General features: G+C 32.8%; 1 protein-coding gene across 1 annotated transcript; it reads right to left on the reverse strand.

Moving 5' to 3' along the window:
- Window positions 1-10,448: 10,448 nt before the first annotated feature.
- On the reverse strand, window positions 10,449-14,286 carry AFP3 (ABI five binding protein 3). The gene is made up of 2 exons (XM_085729755.1): window positions 13,147-14,286; window positions 10,449-10,952 (listed from the first exon to the last, which is right to left on the reverse strand). The coding sequence occupies exons 1-2, from the start codon at window positions 13,955-13,957 to the stop codon at window positions 10,660-10,662; spliced, it is 1,104 nt and encodes a 367-aa protein (XP_085585881.1). The 5' UTR covers window positions 13,958-14,286; the 3' UTR covers window positions 10,449-10,659.
- Between the last annotated feature and the right edge of the window lie 1,470 nt (window positions 14,287-15,756).

Genomic DNA, 15,756 nt, shown 5'->3' on the forward strand with positions numbered 1-15,756 from the left:
CATAGGAAGTCTCTTGCAGTTGTGCTTGAGCAGTTTGAAGTCTCTTGCTAAGTTTAGCAGTGAGCAGTTGTAATCAGATATTACATTATAGTGAACTCTCCTTGGAAGTGCAAGGGGACAAGACTACTTCCGGTTTGTGGAAGGAACCTGTATAATTGCTTTGTGTCTTTCTTCTTTCTCTCTTTGTTTTTATCCGCTGCAAGTTATTCCTGAACATCACTCAGTGTTTTCAGCTTAGGAGAAAACGAAGAAAAATCAAACACAATACAACCCCCCCCCCCTTTGTGTTTTTCTCATCTTCAAGTCAATCAAAATATATTGGTGTCTGAAATATACCACTTATTGCAGAATACCCTACATTGCCTATATCATGGAACTATTTTGTAGGTTTACCAACAGATTTATAGTATTGTTTTGCCGTTTTTTTTTTACCAACCCATCTACTAGATTTGATATGTATGAAGACTTATTTGTGTTTTAAATTTACATTCTTTTTAGAGGTAAATTTACATTTTAAAGATGATTAAAATCATTTTAGAAAATATACTTATTAAATAATATACTATATATGAAAAGCGTTCAAATAGCCGTTGGGAAAGTGTTATAATCAACATTTGTTTGCTTTGTCTTACTCAAAAATAAAAAAAAAAATTGTTTGCTTTGTTTACTTTATGATATTTTCGATTGGGTTAATTAAGTAAATGGTCCCTGTAAATATTCAGAATTTTGTTTTTAGTCCCTACAAAATAAAATCACACTTTTAAGTCCCTATAAATTTTCCATCAGCATTTTTAGTCCCTGTAAAAAATTTCCATCAACATTTTTTGTCCCTAAAATGCTTAAGGAAAATGTCACAAGGACTAAAAAGTGTGATTTTATTTTATAGGGACTGAAAACTTAATTAACCCTTTTCGATTTAGTCAACAATTGGCTGCTTTGCATAGTTTAGTTATAATATTTTTGATTTAGTGCTGTCAAAAAAATATTATTTTGGATATCGAGAGATTGGGTTATATTTTTTTTATGGATATTTTATTTCATTATATTAATAAATTATTACAAAAGCATCTTATGCCAGGAAACTAGAGAGAGCATGGGTCCTATCGCAATCCAAAGCGCATATAAAAATTAACGAGTATGACAAAATAGTTTTCGTAACATTATGTTTGTCTCGTGAGTCATGAACAATGATGAAGAATTAAAATTAAGATTATGCTAACGAGTGTTTCAGCGATACTGGTTAAGGAAGATAAAATAAGAAAATATAATGTCAATATGTAAACAACTAATGTTCTACTAGAAAAGACTTCCTTGCGCTGCTCCCACCCTCTGCTAGGGTTTTAGGGAGCTATGATGTATAGAGTTCTTTTCATCCGTTTTAATCATGCTATTCAATCGGTTTTTCCTGCCTTCCAATCACCTTCACCATGCCGTCTTCGTAGCTTCACCCTTAACCTGATTTCATCCCAAAATCGCTGTAATTCCCACCTCACCTCCATGAAATCAAATTCCGCCCCAATTCTTGTTCACCCCCAAATAGCTCGCCGCCACCATCGCCATCACCCCCAAATCGATTTCAGCGTTAGTCGATTACCCCTTAACAGCTCCGCGACCGCCGGTTGGTGTTTCCCCTCTCGAAAGCCACCATGGTATCCCTGTTATTGGGCTATTCCATCATCATTAGGTTTGGTATCTAATAAATTTGTGGCTGTTTTTCTCTTTTTATTGTTATGTTGTTTGGTTTGGTTTGTATGTTTTTTGTTTGAGTTCAAGTTTGTACTTTATATGTTTGCTAAAATGCTTCTGAAGGACTTGTTTCATAGGTATTGTATTACAAGTAAGAGACTTATGGCAGTTATCACCAAAATCATTATCCTCACAATCACGCAATTGTCTTCTCAACATGTGGCAAAATTTATCATTTCAGAGACCATTTATAGTCGATATGTGCGAACACCTGTAATAATTTTTTTCCGAAGTTGGATGAAATCAAAGACTGTGGATCTCATATTATTAGTGATGTTTGGCCATATGTGGAAGATCCTAGCCTAGTTGTTACGATTTGTATTTTGGTTTATTACTGGCTCAATGTTTTCTGAAAGTACTATATGTATTCTTAAGGGGGTTTTAACTATCTTGATAACTTGTATTGCTCTCAAACTATGGATGGGGATTGTCCCAATTCATGATCATTTTGATTGTAATTTTGCTATTTTAGCTGTTGAATGAATGAAGTTTTTTTACCGTAAAAAAAAGATAAAATAAGAAAGTTTTAAGTTTTGTCAAAAAAAAAGAAAGTTTTAAGTTGAAAATAACATTTTTTAAATTTTTAAGAAGTTGACTGCACAACTTTCAATGCAATAGTATTATATTTACTTCCTTAATTGATGCTCTAGGGACACAAGTTAACATTTACCTTAAAATTATGATTTTATATGAAATATACTCTTAGCTTATTAATTAATGAAATTATATCACTACACTATTTTTTAGAGCATTTCAATGAGATGATAAAAGATCTCTTTCAGCTCAATCAGATGTCTTGGATTCAAATCCAACCCTGAAAATACAACAATGTTAAATCTTTGAGATGGTAAAAGATCTCTTTCAGCTTAACTAGATATCTTCCACTAGTGCTTAGGAGGAGACAATCAATATGGTGACATCAAAATTGTACAACTATGAAATCCGTCCTTGGGTGTTATGCTCTATGTGAGAGCAATAGAATCTTTAAAAGAACGCATATGCACACTTTAGACTTGAAGAGGTTATGATAAAAACTTGTGATCTTCCTAAAAATCCTAAAGTGGTTGGATGCAAGTTCTTCAAGAGGGAGGAAGGGAGTCCAAGTATTAAAGAGGTAAAAGAGAAAATATTGTGAGACAACAAATGTAGTTGGAGGCAAGGGCAAGTAGTAAGATGATTGATGATTAAATTGACATCACCATCGATTTAAAGTCAAGATGGAGAATAGTTAAAGTGCGCCTTGAAATCTCATATTGGATGTGGAAATTCTCATGTTGGCTACTGTCTCACGCGTTAGGCGTATGGATTAATGTGTTAGTCGTATATGTTTTGAAATTTCCGGGAAGTGTGCTACTACCTGCTGCGCGAGGTGTGGGGTATAACTGCGAGAGGAGAAAAAGGTTGTGTCAGGTATATAATGTATGCAGGAGGCACAAATGGCTAGTACAGTTCGTCTGGTAATGGTTGTTGGGGGTTGCGCAAGTGCATACAAGAGGCGCATGCGCGCATCCAAATCTATAAATAGATAGTTTCAACACATTGTCTAATGAGAGGTGTGAAACAAACTAAGGTTTGTGAAATGGGAGAATTCTAAGGAGTTCAAAGGCTATGAATTTGGTACTTTTGGGGTTATATTATAGGGTTTGAAAACAATCTAAACACCTTAGCGTGTGAAACCATTTAGTCTCTTGTACAAGGATACTTTTTAGTGTTTATTGTTTAATGCTAATTTCTTGTAATTTTTATATCTCTTTGTAAGATTTTTTTGATAGTTGATTGAAGAATTGCTATCTTACTCAAAACATATGTCAAATTGGACCAAATTGGGTATACAAATATCATTGTATTTTTCTTCTCTTTTATGATAAAAAAAACAACAAGATCTGCCCATGTGTTCCTTCAAACCTAAACATAAATTCGCTTAGGAACGTGATTAATTAATATGACTTTGTTGCTCGTAACATAAGGTAACCATTTTTATAATAATAATTCTATCAAAACAAATTAGTCTTATAAAGTCGCGGAATGGCACACTTCCGTATTGGTGATGTAAAGCACGATCGTTGGAAGAGGAAACACAAAAATGTTAATAGATGATATTGCAACTTGCAAGCATTTAATTGCTTTTGGGATGTGGAATCTTTAAGAGATAAAATCATAAATCAAATTCAACTTTGGCCTAAGAGAATGAAATTCAACCTGAAATAAAGTTAGATTCATGTTAACTTATGCTCTTCTGATAAAAGTTAAAGATCTAAAAATATAACTAAACTATAAGTTTTGAATGGAAAAATAAATTTTTAGACTTTAAAGATAATGAATGCACAATTTTTTAAGATTATGCTTTTACATTTGACTTCTTAACTTAGGACACAAGTTATCATTTTTCATAAAGTAATCAATCAAATTCAACTAAAATTCAATGATTGGAAGAAGTGAGATATGCAAACACGACATAAAATTCAAATGCTAATTAAATACTCCCTCTAATATTATATATAACCAAAAGTTGAGCCAACAAAAGACGATGTATCTGATCGAATATATATTAGAATTTCTACTGGGTTAGCCTTTTGAACCATAACTGAGATATATTAGTTACTATGGTAGTTTGTCGAGAGACCAGGAATTCACCTTGTATTAATTTTCATAACGCACCTTAACATTTGTGAGAATATATGTCTACCACTAACTCTTGGAAGCAATATTGCACGAAGGAGCCTTGAACCCTAACTAGAATAGGTCTTACTTTGTTAGGTGTCATGAACATAAACCTCAAATAGTAATTGGACCAAGAGCATATTCTACCCAACAAGGAGATAGAGGGATTCGAAGAATCCTCATTACGTTCATCATTATGTTTGATGTTACTTTTATTTTCTATGCAAAACAACAACTTTTGAGAAATCTTGCCAATTTACCCTTTTTCATTAAGTTTATGTAAATTGTCAAAACAAAAACAACAACTTTTATGGAGACGATAAATTAGTACTTTATTATTTTGAAACAATTTGGTGCCTTTGTCGAATTCTTCGTCAAACACCAAATCCAGGGTCATAGATAATAGTTCAATATTTGTGTCGTTTGATGAGTAATGAATGTTAGATAGGTCAAAGAAGCATTAATGGTGGTCATAACAGTGATGGATCCAAATTTTATATTTTTTAAATGAACATACCTAATTTGAAAGTATAACATACAGACAAAAAATCTAAAGACGACAAAAATATGACTGAACCTAATTTTGAGCCAATGATTACACATGGGAATATGGCTATGAAGACAACGGGGATACGAACATGTGAGATTCTAGTACATCCATGCATTGGCAACGTAAAGATGCGCAATGACAATTTTTTGGAATAAATTATAACTAGTACAAAATTGGAAACAAAAAGAAAAATATAGTAAATGAACAAGGAATAAAACTTCCATTTATTTGGGCTAACAAATCTTGACTCAGCAGGCGCGTGGTTTGCTGTCAAAAAAGGATACACCTAAAATCAACACCATAATGTTGTCCCGGAGTTTTCAATCAATCAAATGAAGGCGTATATTACGAGTCACTTCACGAGAAAAGACAAAGAAGAATATATTAACCAAAAAGTTGGTGGAAAAGCAACTAATGGGGACCCAGTTGGAAACAAAGGTAGGAAAATGTTTATTCCAATTTTTTATTGCAATTTATCTCAACCACATGGATTTGTGACACATGATTGTTTACCTCACTATCTTGTTATACTATGTTTAGTTATCTTCACAAAGTATTATGGCATGGAACTGCAAAGGCGTTGTTAGTGCAACTTTTTAAGAACTTTTAAACAATTTGTGGATTTGTATTCTACTCCTCTGATGGTGATTACATAGACCATAACATATCCGACCAAGTTTGTATGTCTTGGTAAACAAGTGTCTTATATACATTGGACATTCGAAGGAATTTTCAATTTGTTCATCTGAAAGTAAGTATGAATAGAAAATGTCATTTTTTTAAAGTAGTTTACTAAACTTCTACAGAGGATATGAAGAGTAAGTGTTGGCTAGATATTTAGTGTATTTATAATAGCATGCAACAATACAAGCTTTTTGCATAAGATTTTGGTGGCATTTATATGCAAAACGAGAAGAGAAGGTGAAGAACGACGAATCATAGGTGCATCTCATATTATGATATAATAAATGTGTGCATGCTGAAGTAAATAAGGGGTTGTTGACTCTATGTGACACCTTAAACCCAATGATGAAGTAATAATCTATCGCAAAAATAGTGATTATTCAAATCCTTACAACAACTTTCACTTGGAACCTAGAATGACAATGGTCATATCACATTCACAATACATTTGTAGTTAAAATTCTTAACCAAATAAAAATAAGAATTCTAGCAAACACAAACATTTTAAGAAATCTAAATATAATTCATAATTTAGAAAATCATAATAATAAAATAGCCAACCCCAATATCAAAATAACAATATTTGATGTGCAAACCAATAAAATATAACATAACAATAAAATTTTCAAATTAAGCATAAAGCTAAAATGATTGTCCGTCTCGACAACATGTGGTGCCTCTGCACCATTGTAACTCCAAACATGAGTAAACGAGAGGGTGAGTAATTGAATCATGTAAAGTATAGGAACAAATAGAGAAAATGATAGTTCCTGGTGGTATCAAAACATTTAAATTACCATATCCAGAGTGGTTAGTCGTATATTTTTGTTGCTCAGTTATTTAACGATTCTATATACGGTTTTAAAGTTGTTGCATAAACAATGTAAGTTAATTCAACACACATTAACACATATTTATCCTTTATACAAGACACATGACATACACAGTTTTTCTTAAACACTTTATAAGATACTTTGTACCAAACTACTGCATAACACTTAGGGTGAAGACGCAACACTATGCTCTCATATAAGAGATACACATTCAAGTTCTAATAAAATCACACAACTTATCCCAAGATCAATTTAGGTGACTAGTTAAGGCAGAATCAGGTGACACAATAGCTTCTAATAATAAAGAATTACCCCTAAGTCACTTGGGAACTAACCCATTTGGACCTTTAAGGTCTAACAAGTAATTCTTCTCAATCTATTTTTATTGTCGTGTTCCCTAAAAGTGGGTTAATAAATTCTAACACAATTTACTAATAAGATATGCATATTTACACTGGGTCATGAACCTTAACTGTCGCCTTCATCCTTTTGTGGTTCTCATTCATGTAAGTATTATCATTAACAGGTGTTGGGTTTATTCACAATCCATAATTGTTTGCACATTACAACACTTTTTCATAGTTCACATATTTATAACGCATTTCACAATTTTATCACCATCTCATAACAAATTAGCAAAAATTCACATTAAGAATATTTCAAATATTCAATTAAAAGTACATAGCAATAATTCATATATCATACTACGTCAATCATTTCACTTAAGAAGCAAACAACAAATATTTCACTTAAACACAATATAATCAAGTATGAAAGTTATAAGATATATCAACATGAAATTCAATCAATACATAACACGTCAATTATGACCATATAATATAACTTAAAATCACACAGTGTATATGTTTCTAACTCATTTTGCTACTATTCCCCCCGATAAAAGAGTTAATCCATTAATTTCCCTAAATAGAGCTTAAGCAATTGGTAAGCATGAGTAGGGGTGGACAAAAACCCACAATCCGAGAAAATCAGCCCAACCTGGACTGAAAAAAGAGAAACTGTCGGTTTAAAATGGGTCCACGGGTCCAACAAACTCACAGTTACGGTTTAGACAGGGTTCACACGGGCGGGTCCGAGTGATACAACTGAACCCCTTGATGCCCAAACTTGTCCATTCCTATATGATGGAAAAGTGGGAATTTAGACATTCCTATAGTCCTACTCACCATTTCACTGTCTCTATATAATGCGACACAAAACACGTTTTTTTTTTTTAGATTTGGCTCACACGTGTGAACCCTCACAAGCTCAGATGCGACGTGACTTTAAAACTAAATTCATTATTTCTGACTTCGCTCGCATATGTAAGTTGTCTCCCTCACATATGTGAAGAATGTCAAACCTTTTTTGTTGTATTAGCTCACACATGCAAATTATCCTTCTCTCATAAGTATTTGAAGAACTTGACTCTCAAAGGAACTTGCAAATTCCAAATAAGAATGTCAAGATTATACAAAATTATTTTACTAGTTTTCACGCGAAATTGAAGAGAAGGGAAAACACTTATTACAAACAGATTGTATCGCAAAAACACGTGGCACATTTTATTGGTGTAAATTGGATATTTTCTGTGCGTGTAACTGCAGAGACTAATCATTCGAGTCTTGTGTGACCCAAATAAGCGGCAAACTCTCCCTAAAAAATTTAACGTTGCTGCATGTCCAAAGTTGTATTCGATCCCAGGCCGTGGTTAAGATAAAAGAGAATGTGTCATCTCATCTAAACACTCTTGAGTAAATACGTGGCACATTTGAATCAATCCATCTATAAAAAGTTCAATAATAAATATTTAAAGAATCAAATAATTTTTCAACAAATTAAAAAATAACAAAAAATAGTTTGTTTGATGCGCAAACTACGCAGCTTATCCTCGACACGCCGTTGCAGCCACTTGTATTGGAGGACAAAATGATTTAGAAAGGGGAAACGAGTGGTAAGTATTCTATCAAGAGTGCTTATAGACTTTGTGTTACTGAAATTGCAGACAACTCTCATATGCATGTTAATGGCCGATGGAACCTCATTTGGAAGCTAAAAGTGCCTCCTAAAATTAAGAACTTCCTTTGGTGTGTGTGTCGTGGTTGTTTTCCAACACGTGCTCGCTTAAATAGTAGAGGAGTCTCTTGCCCACTTGATTGTGTTCATTATAGTCATAATTATGAAGATAGCATCCATAAAGTTGTTCAAGTATGGTGGAATGCGAATTTATGGGACATAATCGACAGGGTGATCCATCAAGATTATAATATTAGTGCTCTCATTTTCACTCTTTTACAGATTTTATCTTCAGGGCAATGTGAGCTGATGGCAACAATTATGTGGAGCCTTTGGAAATGTAGAAACATGAAACTTTGGCAGCAACAACTCGAGACCGACTCGCAGGTGTTTCAACGTGCAACTCATGTACTTGAAGAATGGCGAACAACCCAAAGAATTAGATCCAGCAGCCACCAATCCATAAATCTGCAGGTTCAGCCGTTGAGACAATAGGAAGATGTTTGGAAGAATCCGGCACCTGACAGGTACAAATGCAATATTGATGCATCCTTTTCCACTTCTCTTAACAGGGTTGGTTTGGGCATGTGTCTTAGGGATGATGATGGTGCTTTTGTTCTTGCAAGAACAGACTGGTTTGCCCGTCCTTGTGATATAGATGGGGAGGCTGTTGGACTACACATAACTTTGGATTGACTCTCTAATCAACAGTTTGACAATGTAGATTTTGTTCTAGATTGTAAAAGGGTTGTTGATTGTGTCAATTCTAGATTAGATGACAGTAGCGAGTTTGGATGTATTATCACTGCTTGTAAACAGCTGCTAGTAGATAGATTTCAGAACTCTCATGTTGAGTTCAGCAGGAGGCAAGCAAATAGGGTAGCTCACGAGTTAGTTCAGGCAACCCTGTCTAATCCTAGCCCCCATGTTATTGATGATGTACCTACATGTATTTGACATATTTTAGCTAATGAAATGCAATGATTTTCTTCCCTAAAAAAACAAAAAATAGTCATACTTAGGTTTTTTTTCCCTCTTAGAGGGAGGCCCATTAAATGCCATAAATCTCTGCTTTCAATCTCTCTACCTATTGACTCTAAAAAAATCCCTCCTTAATCAATATGTATTTATCTCTTGATGATACTTTGAGCAATTTAGATCAAAATTTTATAATTATACAATCAAATTATTCATTACTCTTTCTTTTATCTTTATTTTTCTTGAAATATTTACAAATCAAATTCTAGGATGTTGATCAATTTGGGGTATGATTAGAGACGAAGTAGAGAATCTCATTGTGAGATATGCAAATGCAAATATATGTCGGTGTTTGTTCTAGTTGTCCAAAACAAAACATGGTAGTACAAAACCAACCTCGGATAGGGGTTTAAGGATCAATTAAGTAGAGTGGTTTACTGTAAATTCCTCTGAAAATAAAAGTAAATCTCGAATTTTTCTATTCAAACCTTCATCTCACACCTACAAACTCTTCAAAACTATTTGGAAATATGTTATTCAAACGATTAATAATAGGAAATGAGAATTTAATAATTTTGAATAAACTATTTTCCAGTGATACTAGATTTATTTAGTTTGAAAATAAAGGCTTAATTGAAAGAAAAAAAATTAAGACGACTTGACTGTATAAAGTCTAAAGAATATCATAAAACCTAAAATTTAAAACTTTAGAAAATACAAGATAACAAATAAAGAGGAAAATCACAATCATTTCATTGAGTAAAATCAGCATTTCACATAATAAACTGAAATATAAATAAACAATAGTTTTTTGATGAGATGGTTTAAAATATAAGTGATGATAAAATTTAATTATATTAAAAAGTTTTAAAACTAAATTTACTCAAAAAAAATACTCAGATATAATAGAGACTACTAATATAATTTACTTATAGACAATTTACTCAAAAAAAAATACTTAGAGATATAATAGAGACTACTAATATAAAACTTTCTAGCAAGTACCATTTTTTCCTCATAAGAGGGTCCTAAAGTCACGAACATAAAAACAACGGTAGAAATATACCTCAACATCAAATGAGATCCTCAACATCCATGGTTTCAAAGGCTAAGGGTGAACATAGGATTCAATAATAATAAATAAAAATATGATTACTCATATCATAGTTTTCTTTCTCATATAGCCTCAAATCAAATTAAGCTTGAGTTGACCACAATATGCTTCAAAGGGTTGGTCACATCACCTCCACCAGCATGCTTGACAAACTCAGCAGGGGTAAGAAAACTACCATGGCAAACACACAAAATTCTCACTTCCTCACCTTTCCCATACTTGTAAAGAAAGCCTTCAATTTTCTTCCCATTTGGTCCCTCTACTTTGGTAGATACGCTTGGCATGTCTTCAAACAAGTTCTTGAAGTCCTTGGTTTTGTTTTGAACTTTAGCAACCTTGACAGAGTTTTCGGTATCCATTGGTGTTGGTCCTGACAAATCAAGTAGCGCAAATATGAAGTTTTGAAATATAAGAAATTAGAAGTAACTGAATGTAATATGTTAGGATCGTGTTGGTATCATACACTGACATGTGTCAAACACCAGACAAGACGCGCCTTTGATATGAAAGGTCAAATATAAAGTGACGGTGCTACATAGGCACATAAGATCATTGTACATGCAATTAATATGAAACTAGCTAGCTAAAATGATTTCACTCATTAGTGAATACTAACTATTCAAGTCTGAATTCAAAATTAAAGTTTTGTGCTTTTATGGTGACAAGTTCTTAAATAGGAGCAGCTATACCAAATGGAAAGTTATTCAATTTTAGAAGCTTACTCTATAAGCAGCAAAAACCGCATACCTATGAAACCAGATCATAAATATAACTATGAATGCCAAATCTCAAGTTTTAGCATACTATTACTGACAAATCTAATCAACAATCATGAACTTGAAGCTTCTACTTATGAACTTAGAACTTAGACCCTTGTGTACTCTTTTTCCTCCTTTAGCGGGTTAAGTGCTTCTTGTGCTACCCTTGCTTAATAATATTTGCCAATTAAAAAAAAAAAAAAGTATGGCCAACTCACTCAAAAGCACAACGTAAACTGACATTCGGATTTGGATACTCTTATGTTAAAATTCAGCCTAATAAAGAAGTTGTGTGGAAAATCGGTCGATTAAAATTCATCCAGTCCCACAATTTTAAAAATATGCAAATAGATTTTAACAATATGAGATCTTACACGTATATATATCCCTCTTTATATGAATTTCAACATAAAAGAGGATCCATTACACACATTCACAATTTAGTAAAAACTTATACACCAAAATCATTTCACTTGTTATAATAATATTAATATCTTCAAAAATTCCAATACGTGATTCGTTGTGATACTAAAAAAAATCATACAATAATTGCCAACCTGAACTACATGTGTTTTGTGCATCTAAAAAGTGTGATTTTGAATGGAATTTGGTTTTCTATGTTGTCGTTTTAAATGAGTTCAATGTGAAGTGATTTGTGTGTGAATGTTTTCAAAGAGTAAAGTTTGTTACTTACCATACATTTTTTATTCAATACAAAAAAAAAAAAAATTACTTATGTCTTATCATTCAAATCGCGTTTTTTAGAGAAAAGAAAATCAATATCCAAACTTGCTTTTAAAAAATTTAACCGAACGCTTCTATTTTTACCAAGCTCAAGCTTGAACATCATTAACCACAATTTTCATATGGATATTTGAACACGGATTGTTGTTAATGATTATGTTGCATATTCGAAGATCTGAAAATAGGTTAGCATTGTCGGTTTTCACTTTTCATGAGGGGTTGAGATCAAATCATTGACCTCCTTATCACTTTATTCCCTTTCTCCACCCCCACCAACATGTATCCTTCAAAGTTTTGATTAACATACATCCTTTTCGGTGGATGATTTAATTATTTTGAAGAGCATGAAAGTACACCATCATTGACAAAGAACGCAGAATCAGAAATTTTTATTTTTCATTTCAAAATCAGAATTTTTTTTGCAAAAAAAAAAAAAAAACATTTTAGAATTTTTGAGAGGCACGAACATGTTCTGATAAGACACGACAGGGCATGATCAACCTTGACAGTGAACTCCCCACCCCACCATGTGACAAGAAACACTATAATCCATTTACCAATCTTTCATCTTTTTATTCAAAAATATTATCAAACACATACCTAGATCCACATCTTCCATACTCGTTAAGAGTTAAGAAATAATTGTCAAAAGTTCACACTTTTGGGACTTGATTCATGACTACTAATAATATTATCCAGACAAAAAAGTCACCATTTAATAACCCAAAAAGCAAAATCAAATCAAATCCATCAACAATTAAAATAAGGCTTTTCTCCTATCCTTAAAGAATCGTGGGTGATTTAATCAATAATCAATAAAAATCAATCGCATAAACAAATTTGTAAGTGGAGTAAAAATTAATCTATGTATACCACTGACAAATTTAATCATGTGTTGATTCTTATTGATTGTTTAGTAAATTATCCACGATTCTTCAAAGATAACTTAGACCTGACCCGACTTAAAACAAAAAACACCAATTTATCAACAACAATAAGAAATTAAAATGAACACCATAAAATTGAAGCAATAGTAAAAGTAAAAGTAAAAAAATAATTTACCTTGACCAAGTTGTTGACCCTCAGATTCTGAAGCACCAGAAGAAGAACCAATGGAACCACCACCACCTTGTGGCGAAGGAGGAACAATTTGATCCAATTCCTTTTCACCATTCAAACCAAGTCCACCAACACGAGTAGTTAAAGAACTAGTTCTTATCAAACTTTCACCACCAACACCTTGCACAAAAACGTCCACTAAATTATTATTACTATTCCCACTCCCACCTTCACTTCCAACACCCCCTTCTCCACCACTACCACCAAAACTTCTCTCTCTCATAGCCCTAGAATTTCTCTGCTTCTCATATCTCTTTTTCCTAGCTTCCATCCTCCTTTGAGATTGCAATTCCTTCCTCTTTCTCCATTCTTCTTCATTCTCCACCGGTAACGAACATGTTCTCATCAAACCTCCACCACCAGCAGCTCCACCACCACCACCACCACCACCACCACCAGAACTTGAACCACCACCAATAGTTACCGGAATCATAGATTCCGGTATGGAAGTTGTTCTTTTGATCTTTTTAGTATTTGGGTCAAACCCAAATCTACCATTCATTGAAAGTCCAAGACTTAGTTCAAAATCTTCTTCATCCATTTCTTCAGCAGCATGAAACCGTTGGATAGGCTTCACCGTAGGTAAAGGTATGTTACAACGCCGATGATGATTCTCCGCTGCAATGAACTTGTTGAAGAGATCTTTGGTGTAATTGTTGCTCATTGTGATTGATGATGTTGAACTTGAAATATTTTGATCATGAGAATGAGAGTGAGAGTGAGTTTTATTATCTCTCTCTTCAACCACAGCCATGTGGGTTAAGAAGGTGTAGTCAAAGAAAATTAGGGAGGTGAGAAAGAAAAAAACAAGAATTCAATCACACAAAGGCATGAAATTAAGGTGAGGAAATTGTTGTGAGTATTGTAACTGAATAAGTTTCATGTTTTGAGGTGTGTTGTTGTTCATGCAAGTGAGAATCAAAATTGAATGCTTTTGTTTTGTGATCAGTTACACTTTTGTGGAACAGCTGGAATGAAGAAAATGACACTCAAATTTCTGAAAAAAGATTGCAAGTTGAATGAAAAAACTAAGATTTAGAGAGAGAAAGTTAATTGAGAAATTAAGAGGGAAAAAAGATAACTAACGAAGAAGAAGGGTAAATCTGACTATATGAGAACTAAAAAACCAACATGTGTGGCACAAGCGGATGCTTCATCTTTGGGTCTATTTGATCCTAGTTGATCTTGAGTGGGTGCGGGTAAAATCAACTTCTTAAATGAATCTCAGTTATTTTGGTCGGTGTGGGTAAATACATGTTGGTTTTTTTGGTCAAATGATCTAGTGGTTAGAGCTCTATCAACTGAGTTAAACTCACGAGGATGGTGAATATGTTGATTTAAAAAATATGAAAAGTTGCTAAGTAATTTTGTATGCCTCTAAATAAAATTAATTCAAATTTAAAATTAAAGACAACATTCATCGTAAATGTAAAGGGTCGTGTAATTAAATGAAATTTATTAATCACTTAAGTCCAATCGTGTGAGTGAAGTCATTAGGTGGAGCTCATGCGATCAATTGGTTATTTGACTTTGCATTGTTAATACATCTCTATTAATTAATATCTATTAAAAATATTCAAATAACTTAATATATAAAAGAACAAATTATTAAATAATTATATTTTAACTAATGAAAGTTAGCTCAGTTAATAAGAAGTTTATTCGTCTATAAGATTGTGGGTTTAACTTTATTTGTCGATGTAAAGATCTCTTTGATAGATAATTTGTAATTAAGTTAGATCCAAATATGGTTTAAATGTAGAAAAATACCTAAAAAATCATTATAATGAGTTAATCCAAATACAATTTATGATAAAACATTATAATGTAATTTGTGATGTAGAGGTCAATAAATTGAATTTAAATATAATTTATAATAGAATACTACGATGTAATTTGATTCATGTAATCGGTCTCACTTGATAAAATAAGTTGTTGATTTATTTCTTTATTACATTTCAATCACTTCCTTAACCATATCACACGATAAGTATTAAAAATATTTTAGTAAATAAAACATATTTCTTCAAAAAAAAACCACTTAGTATCATTTTCTTAATAAGAATGAAAAAAACTAGTTAAGAAGGTTTAATTTGATACGAATGGAGCAACCTAAAATACAAAATGTTCATCTAGACCAAAAAAAAGGTTAAAAATAAATAAAAGAGTGAAGAGGAAGGCATGGTCCGCATGGAGAGAAGAAAAAAGACAAGTGGGGATTGTTATTAAATGTCAAGAATACCCTCGATGGATAAGGGAACGACACGTGGAGAGAAAAGGGAGTTGTGAAAGTAAAGAAGCAAAACGTGGCGAGTTGATAGAGTGATGAGGTGTCACGTACGGTGTGTTCTGTTTTTATGTGCTGTTACCTTTGTGGTTTGTCTTTTTGTCTTTTAAGAAGAGGAACGGATAGTTTTGCTGTATTTAGGGGGAAAGAGTGTGAGTGAGTGGGAAGAGAAGAAAGAGATTGAGAATTTGTTGTTGTTGTGAGTTACGATATATACAACACACGTGTCGTTTTGGATGAAGTCAATGAGTGAATACTTACACGTG

The sequence above is a fragment of the Medicago sativa genome, chromosome 7 (genome assembly GCF_051527215.1).
Source record: "Medicago sativa cultivar Bolivia chromosome 7, Bolivia_mono, whole genome shotgun sequence".
NCBI classification, from domain to species: domain Eukaryota; kingdom Viridiplantae; phylum Streptophyta; class Magnoliopsida; order Fabales; family Fabaceae; genus Medicago; species Medicago sativa.

What these genes read in the sequence shown, in the direction of transcription:
- AFP3 (XM_085729755.1), bottom strand. Translation starts at nt 13,957, where the DNA reads ATGGCTGTGGTTGAAGAGAGAGATAATAAAACTCACTCTCACTCTCAT. An exon ending in GGGTCAACAACTTGGTCAAG is followed by an intron (nt 10,953 to 13,146) that starts GTAAATTATTTT and finishes TTGATTTGTCAG; the next exon opens with GACCAACACCAATGGATACC.